Below are 10891 nucleotides of genomic sequence, written 5' to 3'. Positions count from 1 at the left end.
TATAACTAGGTATGAAGAGTGTGAAGAGGCGACTCCGGGATGCTGGCCTTCTAGGCAGAGTTGAAAAGAAAAAGCCATATCTCAGACTGGCCAATAAAAGGAAAAGATTAAGATGGGCAAAAGAACACAGACACAGGACAAACGAACTCTGTCTAGAAGGCATCCCGGAGTCGCCTCTTCACTGTTGATGTTGAAACTGGCGTTTTGCGGGTACTATTTAATGAAGCTGCCAGTTGAGGACTTGTGCGGCGTCTGTTTTTCAAACTAGACAGTCTAATGTACTTGTCCTCTTGCTCAGTTGTGCACCGGGACCTCCCACTCCTCTTACTATTCTGGTTAGATCCAGTTTACGTTGTTCTGTGAAGGGAGTAGTACACAGCATTGTATGAGATCTACAGTGTCTTGGCTTTTTTTTTGTTGCATGGAATAGCCTTCCTTTCTCAGAACAAGAATAGACTGACGAGTTTCAGACGAAAGTTGTTGTTTCTGGCCATTTTGAGCCTGTAATCGAACCCACAAATGCTGATGCTCCAGATACTCAACTAGTCTAAAGAAGGCCAGTTTTATTGCTTCTTTAATCAGGAAAACAGTTTTTAGCTGTGCTAACATAATTGCAAAAGGGTTTTATAATGATCCATTAGCCTTTTTAAATGATAAACTTGGATTAGCTAACACAACCTGCCATTGGAACACAGGAGTTATAGTTGCTGATAATGGGCATCTGTACAACTATGTAGACATTCCATTAAAAATCTGCCATTTCTGGCTACAATAGTAATTTACAACATTAACAATGTCTACACTGTATTTCTGATCAATTTGATATTATTTTTAAATGGACACATTTTTGTTATTTCTTTCAAAAACAAGGACAACTCTGTGACCCCAAACTTTTGAATTGTAGTGTAGATAGAAAACTATTCCTTTAATCTCAACATTGAAATATTTTTTCCAAAATCATTTTGGAGCAAATTCCATGTGTAAGTGATACATTTTCAAAACCCTTAGCAAAGAACTCAATTGATAACACGCATATTCCAGTGTGAAAGCTGATAGATATGAATATCTATTGAATGTGAGAGGGATTTGGTTCAGTCGACAATAGAAAATGTATTTACTGTTTTGAAACATGAAGGATTTTGATGATTTGTTTAGATTTTTGTGCTAAGAGTTGTTACAATTGTGCACATACTTGCACCAAAGATATTGACTGAAAAAACTGTATATGGCATATAAGTTGTAAGTTCCTGTTAGCAACCACTAATGTAAGACATATATGCAATATCTATCATGAATATATCTATACTATAAAATTACTTATTTTCATTAGATTTTATTTAATAATCCCTTTTGTATTCCATTAGTAGAAACACTTTCAGTCAGACGATGGGGTGGAGAACCATTCTCTTACTAACAGGTCAGTACAGTAATTGTGTGTGCGTATGCGTGTGTGTATACATTTTATGTCTGTTTGTGCAAGTTACAGTTCTCTGTTGTTAGCTCTGGATGGAGGTTTGTGACCGTGTAAACAATAGATAATTATGCACTAAATGATAGTTTTGTTCACAGGGCTGTTTTTACCCTCTCCATGTCTCCCTCATCAGTACCACTTTGTGAACATGGGCAAGAACTGGACTGAAGCGCAAGCCTACTGCAGAGATAAGTACACTGACCTGGCCACCATAGACAACATGGAGGATATGAACAGATTGCTGAACTTAGAACATTTTGGTGATTACAATAATACTGTCTGGATAGGGATGTATGACGATGTTAACAGCTGGAGGTGGTCTCTGGAAGACAGTGACTACTACAGTGAGGGAGGGGCTGAGTTCAGAAACTGGCAGATTGGACAACCTGATAATGTGAACAGTAATGAACACTGCGTGGTCATGACAGAGGGTGGGGAGTGGCAGGATGAGGATTGCAACGAGAAACCTCCCTTCATCTGCTACACCTCCATCGGTGAGAAAGGTGTTTTCATTGCTGTATTTCAACTATAATATAATGCAACATGTTACTGGTGGTAATTGCAGTCTGTATATACAGAGGTGTAACAACACGTTTGTTAACATGCTTGTTACCATGCTGGTTTTCCAGTGAATTCTCCAATTCAGTGTTTTTGTTTCTTCTCAGTAACAACCATCACAAGGTTATAATCTCTCGTGGACAGATGTGCCAGGTGTCCAAGATTAGAAAGGTTGGAGGCTCAATAGGCTCTAATTACCTAACTGTGAATGTGCACGCTTCAAAATCTCCATTCTCCAATCTCTATCTCAAAATATCCACTCCCGGTCACGGCCGGCTGCGACAGAGCTGGACTCGAACGAGGTTCTCTAGTGGCACAGTTAGCACTGTGATGCAATGCCTTAGACCACCACGCCACTCGGGAGGCATTTCTCCCCTTTTTAACATTGCAAGTTACATCTGTTTCTTGTAAGCATGTTCCCAAGATAATTTTGCAAAGACACTCTACAATTAGCCTACAAGCTAAGCTAGCTAGCTATCATCAGAGACGGTATAGAACCCTTCCTCCAATATCTCTACTGTCATTATTCTAATGATTTCTATCATTTAGGGTTTAGGCCTATAGCTAGGGCTAGCTACCTAGTTGTTGTGTTTTCCAGCTAGCATTATTCTAATAATGGTACATGCTAGCTAGTGTTTACAATGAGCTAGCTAGTGTTTACAATGAAAAGGAACTACTCATGTGGCTTGACATCTAGCTAGCTAACATTAACGCTCTGGGTGTGTCTCACGTAATAGCATTGGGTACGGATACCATGAGGACAAGGTTCAGGGAATATAAGACCATTGAGTTCAGCTTGCTAGCTATTTGTCAGCTTTAGGTAGCTAGCTATCTAGTGTTAGCTGTCAAGGCATGGAAAGTATATACTATTAAGGCATGGAAAGTTTATTCTGTAGATGTTAACTAAGTTGGAGAGCTAACTAGCTAACCTAGTTGATAAGCCTACAAAAACGGCAGCAACATTTGCTTGCTAGCTAGCTAGTTTTTGATATTCTGCTGGACAATTTAGCGTAGGTAACATTATTTGGTTAGCTAGCATTTGCCAGCTAGCAAGCTATCATTAGCTAGCTAGCCAACACTATGCTAGCTAGCTAACTTCCGAGCACTATACTAAATCGTCCAGCACAATTTCTGTATCCAAAAAGCAAAACTAATTTCATGGAAAATCTACCTTCTCTGTCCTGTATGGATGTCTTAGTCTCCTCTACAACACATTGTTTCTTTCCTGAAATCGCTTATGTCTGGATTTTGCACACAACCTTCTTCTCGACCCCGGTTCTCTCTCTCTGAGTCAATGGGCTTGTTCATGGGCTTGTTCAACATTGCAGCTGACAGTGCAGGAGACAGCTGACTGATCGATCTACAGTGCCTTGCGAAAGTATTCGGCCCCCTTGAACTTTGCGACCTTTTGCCACATTTCAAGCTTCAAACATAAAGATATAAAACTGTATTATTTTGTGAAGAATCAACAACAAGTGGGACACAATTATGAAGTGGAACGACATTTATTGGATATTTCAAACTTTTTTAACAAATCAAAAACTGAAAAATTGGGCGTGCAAAATTATTCAGCCCCCTTAAGTTAATACTTTGTAGTGCCACCTTTTGCTGCGATTACAGCTGTAAGTCGCTTGGGGTATGTCTCTATCAGTTTTGCACATCGAGAGACTGAAATGTTTTCCCATTCCTCCTTGCAAAACAGCTCGAGCTCCGTGAGGTTGGATGGAGAGCATTTGTGAACAGCAGTTTTCACCTATTGTCAAGCCCCACTCTTTTTAGCTTGTTGTTACACCTCTGTACACCTCATATTACACCTCTGTAATATGGACTGCAAATACCACCAGTTACATGTTGTGGGTGCACCGTAACTACGAAATGTTACAATTAATTACAATACTTACTTGTATTACTTACTTACTTGTATTACTTACACTGTAATAAGGACATCTTAAAATGAAGTGTTACCAAAATACCCATCCATCGTGATTTCAAAATCCTACCGCTATTTGCAGGTGAGACAACAAACAAGTCAACATTTATTTTCATTGATGAACCAATAAAAGCCTTCAGTGAAGCTCAGAGTTACTGCAGAGAGTACCACACAGACCTGGCCAGTGTGAGGAACCAGACTGAGAACCAGGAGATACAGAAGATGGTGTCCAAGGGTAGTAAAGTGTGGATCGGCCTGTTCAGAGACTCTTGGAAGTGGTCGGATGGGAGTGACTCCTCCTTCAGGTATTGGAATCATACACAACCCAATAACAATGGAGGGGTTCAGTCCTGTGGTGCTGCAGTGTTCAAAGGAGGAAAATCGTGGACGGAGAGATGGTTCGATTGGAACTGTAAAGACAGACATCCCTTTGTTTGCTACAGTGGTGAGTTACTTTAAACTCCTCTACTAAAGCAGTGTTTCCCAGTCCTGGCCCTGAGGACCCAAAGGGGTGCACAATTTTCTTTGAAAACTCACCTGTTTCAAATAATCAAAGGCTTAATTATGAGTTGAATTAGTTGAATCAAGTGTGTTAGGGCTCGGACAAAAACAAAAATGGGCACCCTTTTGGGTCCCCATGACCAAGATTGGGAAACACTGAGTAATATCTGGATTGCTTGTAAAGAAAACTAAACCAAGAACAACCCAGAGCCCAGGCGCAGCCGGCCGCGACTGGGATGTCCATGGGGTTGGCCTTTAAAAAAAAAAAATTCACCTTTATTGAACTAGGCAAGTCAGTTAAGAACAAATTCTTATTTTCAATGACAGCCTAGGAACAGTGGGTTAACTGCCTGTTCAGGGGCAGAACGACAGATGTGTACCTTGTCAGCTCGGGGATTAGAACTTGCAACCTTTCGGTTACTAGTCCAACAACTAGGCTACCCTGCCGCCCCGGCTACCTGGCCTAGTGTCGTCCAGGTTAGGGAGGGTTTGGCCGGTAGGGATATCCTTGTCTCATCGCGCACTAGCGACTCCTGTGGCTGGCTGGGCACAGTGCACGCTGATCAGGTCGCTAGGTGTACGGTGTTTCCTCCGACACATTGGTGCGGCTGGCTTCCGGGTTGGATGCGCTCAGTGCGGCTTGGTTGAGTTGTGTTTGTGAGTTGTGAGGACGCATGGCTCTCGACCTTCGTTTCTCCTGAGCCCGTACTGGAGTTGTAGCGATGAGACAAGACAGTAACTACTAACAATTGGATACTACGAAATTGGGGAGAAAAAGGGGGTAAAAATAATTATAATAAAAAAAAAAGAACAACCCTATATTCTCCCATTTGTGGTATTGAGTGTTTAGGTCTACACCAGTGGAGTGTGTTCATGAATGCCATGGGAAGCCAGGCTTCCTCAAAAAATGTACCAATAAAAACAACGAAAATACATAAAAAATAATGTACCTTTCATCTCTCTATGTTTCATCAATTTCTTTCAATTCGCAAGAGGCTGATTGTACTGTATCTCACCCGGGAAAGCATCAAAGTGAACGAAATAGCGCCCCTTTGTTTTAGTATGTCAGGCCATCTATCTGATTCTCTCTGGTCAAAAAGAGTATGACATTGCTGCAACCCGTAGCATTGAATGCAAGGGAAGCAAGTGAGCTTTTGGCCTCCCTTGATAACAAAAATAATAGCCAATCAGCGTTGATCTAAACTAAGTGAGCTCAGATGTGAATGGTCCTGGTGCACCCCAAAAACGTTTCAAGGGAAGCCAGTTTGGAATTGGCTTCACACCAATCACATCAGACGCCAACAGTCATTGACAGAATTTTTTAAAATTGTTGCATCTCATTGTGACGTTTCCCTCTGGTGGCTAGCTAGCTAGCTAAAATCGTCCCTTTCCTAAATTCGCCAATAATGGAGATAGGGATTTGGACTTGTGGTTTTGCTTAATTCTCCGTTCGTTCAATGAGTATAATGACATTTCTGATCCAACCATAAATTCATACATCAAATCAAATTTTATTGGTCACATACATGTGATTAGCAGATGTTATTGCGGGTGTAGTGAAATGCTTGTAATTGTGCCCCTGGACCGAGGATGGAAGTTCAACATGTAGCTAGATGTAGTAGGCTAATGTTAACAAGCTGGCCTAGCGCATAATTACCCATGAAAGAAAGTTAGGCTAGCCAGCAAGCATTTTAGCCAGATAGCATAAGACAACAAAAACTTAAAGCGTGTACTGTATGACAGTCATAGACAGTTTAAGCAACATGAAAGAGGAGGATGGCATTGGTGTTTCTCTACACCAGTAGGGTGAATTAACATGCTTTTTCTACTTGCATGCAAGCACGAATACACACACACACACATACACAGAAATCAGTACAATGGACAGCCACATCATATTTAGCTTACGTTGATTGGACTAAATAATTGTTGGTATATTTTATTTGTCACTGTATTAGGCCAAGCATAGGTGATGTTGAAATTGAAATGATCAAATCAAACCAAATTTTATTTGTCACATACACATGGTTAGCAGATGTTAGTGCGAGTGTAGCGAAATGCTTGTGCTTCTAGTTCCGACAATGCAGTAATAACCAACAAGTAATCTAGCTAACAATTCCAAAACTACTACCTTATAGACACAAGTGTAAGGGGATAAAGAATATGTACATAAGGATATATGAATGAGTGATGGTACAGAGCGGCATAGGCAAGATACAGTAGATGGTATTGAGTGCAGTATATACATATGAGATGAGTATGTAAACAAAGTGGCATAGTTAAAGTGGCTAGTGATACATGTATTACATAAGGATGCAGTAGATGATATAGAGTACAGTATATACATATACATATGAGATGAGTAATGTAGGGAACATTATATTAGGTAGCATTGTTTAAAGTGGCTAGTGATATATTTTACATCATTTCCCATCAATTCCCATTATTAAAGTGGCTGGAGTTGAGTCAGCGTGTTGGCAGCAGCCACTCAATGTTAGTGGTGGCTGTTTAACAGTCTGATGGCCTTGAGATAGAAGCTGTTTTTCAGTCTCTCGGTCCCTGCTTTGATGCACCTGTACTGACCTCGCCTTCTGGATGATAGCGGGGTGAACAGGCAGTGGCTCGGGTGGTTGCTGTCCTTGATGCTCTTTATGGCCTTCCTGTGACATCGGGTGGTTGCTGTCCTTGATGCTCTTTATGGCCTTCCTGTGACATCGGGTGGTTGCTGTCCTTGATGCTCTTTATGGCTGGCATAATGAAGGCAGCACCTGCATTCTTTGCAACTTGCGGTAACTCTCTATGCGTTCAAAATCAATAGTTGTTCAGTAGTCAGAAAATGTTGGAAACATTAACTTACACGATCTACAGCACGGTCAAGCATCTTTTTTTTACATGCAATATGTTATGTGGACTTTACCAGACAGATGTTGCTCTCTAGTTTTGTAATGAAACAATATATCCTCACAGAAAATAAGGCCATGTTCATGAAAAAAAATGGTTCTGCCTCATCTTAACATCACTACTGTTTGCTCTATAATCAGTTAGTTCATATGCCTTGACACTGTGATCAGTGTCAAGGCATATGAACTAACTGATTATAGAGCAAACAGTAGTGATGTTAAGATGAGGCAGAACCATTTTTTTTCATGAATATGGCCTTATTTTCTGTTACAGCATATTTGATGACTGTCATTCATGTTCCATTCACCCAGTTCAATGTAACAGCAATATGTTTTGGCTACTACATGATACTCAAATTTTCACTATACCCATCATGAGGTTGCTACAACCTAGCCTATGAATGAAAGTTTACAATGTGATTGTAAATAGACAAATATCACTTTCATAGCAGCCACGCTGTATTCCTTCTTGCATCTATGCACTCTTGTTTGAGCAGGGTGTTTGAGTAAGCAAAACTAGCTAGCTGCATTTGCTAGCTAAGTAAGTGAAACTGAAAGTGAAAAATTATGACAGAATATCTCTCTCGTCTTTTCTCTCTTGCTTCTTCTTCAATTTGGAAGAAATTAATTTGTTCAAAACTGTTAAACTATTGTCTTTCTCTTTCTTTGAGTCAACTACTCACCACATTTTATGCACTGCAGCGCTTGCTAGCTTTAGCTATGCTTTCAGTAATAGTTTCATTCTCTGATCCTTTGATTGGGTGGACAACATGTCAGGTCATGCTGATTGAGCTCTGATAGGTTGGAGGATGTCCTCCGGAAGTTGACATAATTCATGAGCTTCCTAGGTTTTGTATTGAAGTCAATGTACCCAGAGTAGGACGAAACCTAGCTGTCCTCTGGCTATACCATGGTGCTACCCTACAGGGTGCTGTTGAGGCTAATGTAGACCTTCATTGCAAAATTGTGTTTTTTAATCAATTATTTGCTGACGTGATTACATTTAGTATAGTCTTATCTAAAAAGGGACATTTTTAAAATGTTTTACAAACTTATTTTTATGAAATTCACTGTCCTCCCCTTCCTTCTCTGAGGAGCCTCCACTGAGAGCAAACAACTCAATTAACACAACGCAATTAACACAATATGGCTTTTTTCCCTGTGATTTTACCCACGCAACGCTACAGGTCTACACAATGTTAATATAACTTTCCCGTCATTTTACTTTGTAACACGCACTGCGATCAACATGACAAACATTTTATCTACGTGTCTGTGTATTTCTATGCTCCTCCCACCAGTAAAGAAGACACAGCAGGTTGTGAGAGTGAAGCTGACCCCAAAGGACCAGAACATGGACCTGACTGATATTGTCGTGCAGAAGGCCATTTTGCAGCAGGTGAATCTCATGTCATACCAATTATCTCCGTAAGGCACACAGAGGGGTGGCATGTAGCCTCGAGGTTAGAGCAGTGGACCAGTAACTGAAATGTAGCAGGTTTGAATACTGTAGCCGACTGGGTGAAAAGTCTGTTGAGCAAGGCACTTAACCGTCATTTCTACAGGGGAGCTGTACAATGGTGACCCTGGCCGTGACCCCACTCCCTGCAGGTGACTCAGGGGGAGTTGGGATATGGTGACCCTGGCTGTGAACCCACTCCCTGCGGGTGTCTCAGGGGGAGTTGGGATATGGTGAACCTGGCTGTGAACTCACTCCCTGCAGGTGTCTCAGGGGGAGTTGGGATATGTTGACCCTGGTCATGACCCCACTCCCTGCAGGTGTCTCAGGGGGTGTTGGGATATGGTGACCCTGGCTGTGAACCCACTCCCTGCGGGTGTCTCAAGGGGGAGTTGGGATATGATGAACCTGGCTGTGAACCCACTCCCTGCAGGTGTCTCAGGGGGAGTTGGGATATGGTAACCCTGGTCGTGAACCCACTCCCTGCAGGTGTCTCAGGGGGAGTTGGGATATGGTGACCCTGGCTGTGAACCCACTTCCTGCAGGTGTCTCAGGGGGAGTTGGGATATGGTGACCCTGGCTGTGAACCCACTCCCTGCGGGTGTCTCAGGGGGAGTTGGGATATGGTGAACCTGGCTGTGAACCAATTCCCTGCAGGTGTCTCAGGGGGAGTTGGGATATGGTGACCCTGGCTGTGAACCCACTCCCTGCAGGTGTCTCAGGGGGAGTTGGGATATGGTGAACCTGGCTGTGAACCCACTCCCTGCAGTATTTTTCTGTTCCACAGATAAAGAAGGAGCTGAGAGATAAGGGGATGCCTGATGGCATCAAACTAAGATGGAAGGAGCAGCCCAATGAAAAGATATTCCACAAGGAAGAAAATAAGGATTACCAGAAGAAGAAGGAGATGAAAGACATCATGACAAAGAGAGAATTCTAAATTCAGAAGTTTACATACATTTTGGTTGGAGTCATTAAAACTTGTTTTTCAACCACTCCACAAATTTCTTGTTAACAAACTATGGTTTTGGCAAGTCGGTTAGGACATCTACTTTGTGCATGACACAAGTACTTTTTTCAACAATTGTTTACAGACATATTATTTCAATTATAATTCACTGTATCACAATTCCAGTGGGTCAGAAGTTTACATACACTAAGTTGACTGTGCCTTTAAAAGCTTGGAAAATTCCAGAAAATGATGTTATGCCTTTAGAAGCTTCTGATAGGCTAATTGACATAATTGTAGTCAATTGAAGGTGTACCTGTGGATGTATTTCAAGGCCTACATTCAAACTCAGTACCTCTTTGCTTAACATCATGGGAAAATTAAAAGAAATCAGCCAAGACCTCAGAAAAAAATTGTAGACCTCCACAAGTCTGGTTCATCCCTGGGAGCAATTTCCAAATGCCTGAAGGTACCACGTTAATCTGTACAAACAATAGTACGCAAGAATAAACACCACGGGACCACAGCCGACATACCGCTCAGGAAGGAGACGCGTTCTGTCTCCTAGAGATGAACTCTGGTGCAAAAAGTGCAAAGGACCTTGTGAAGATGCTGGAGGAAACAGGTACAAAAGTATCTATATTCAAAGTAAAAACGAGTCCTATATCAACATAACCTGAAAGGCCGCTCAGCAAGGAAGAAGCCACTGCTCCAAAACCGCCATAAAAAAGCCAGATTACGGTTTACATCTGAACATGGGAACAAAGATCGTAGTTTTGGAGAAATATCCTCTGGTCTGATGAAACAAAAATAGAACCGTTTGGCCATAATGACCATTGTTATGTTTGGAGGAAAAAGGGGAAGGTTTGCAAGCCAAAGAACACCATCCCAACTGTGAAGCATGGGGGTGGCAGCTTCATGTTGTGGGGATGCTTTGTTGCAGGAGGGACTGGTGCACTTCACAAAATAGATGGCATCATGAGTTAGGAAAATTATGTGGATATATTGAAGCAATCTCAAGACATTAGTGAGGAAGTTAAAGATTGGTCGCAAATGGGTCTTCCAAATGGACTATGACCCCAAGCATACTTCCAAAGTTGTGGCAAAATGGCTTAAGAACAAC

At 41.7% G+C, this 10891-nt stretch overlaps 1 protein-coding gene across 2 annotated transcripts; it reads left to right on the top strand.

The window, feature by feature from the left end:
* Nucleotides 1–1596: 1596 nt before the first annotated feature.
* Nucleotides 1597–9891, top strand: LOC149980771 (C-type mannose receptor 2-like). 2 transcript variants are annotated; one of them, XM_090183617.1, is made up of 4 exons: nucleotides 1597–1965; nucleotides 4042–4404; nucleotides 8662–8759; nucleotides 9607–9891. In XM_090183617.1, the coding sequence occupies exons 1-4, from the start codon at nucleotides 1620–1622 to the stop codon at nucleotides 9757–9759; spliced, it is 960 nt and encodes a 319-aa protein (XP_090039743.1). In that variant the 5' UTR covers nucleotides 1597–1619; the 3' UTR covers nucleotides 9760–9891. The 2 variants fall into 2 exon arrangements, 1 of the variants encoding a protein (XP_090039743.1); XR_016483109.1 differs by lacking the exons at nucleotides 1597–1965; nucleotides 8662–8759; nucleotides 9607–9891 and adding an exon at nucleotides 2396–2518 and having other exon boundaries at nucleotides 4042–4181.
* Nucleotides 9892–10891: the final 1000 nt, after the last annotated feature.

The sequence above is a fragment of the Oncorhynchus mykiss genome, chromosome 9 (assembly GCF_057628025.1).
Source record: "Oncorhynchus mykiss isolate SJ-2025 chromosome 9, ASM5762802v1, whole genome shotgun sequence".
Lineage (NCBI taxonomy): Eukaryota > Metazoa > Chordata > Actinopteri > Salmoniformes > Salmonidae > Oncorhynchus > Oncorhynchus mykiss.
This window is presented reverse-complemented; position numbering and strand designations above follow the sequence as displayed.

Excerpts from the sequence above, each read along its gene's own strand:
- LOC149980771 (XM_090183617.1), top strand. The coding sequence starts at position 1,620 with ATGGGCAAGAACTGGACTGAAGCGCAAGCCTACTGCAGAGATAAGTAC. Across the intron at positions 4,405-8,661 it reads TCCCTTTGTTTGCTACAGTG|TAAAGAAGACACAGCAGGTT; the intron begins GTGAGTTACTTT and ends TCCTCCCACCAG. Across the intron at positions 8,760-9,606 it reads AGAAGGCCATTTTGCAGCAG|ATAAAGAAGGAGCTGAGAGA; the intron begins GTGAATCTCATG and ends TCTGTTCCACAG.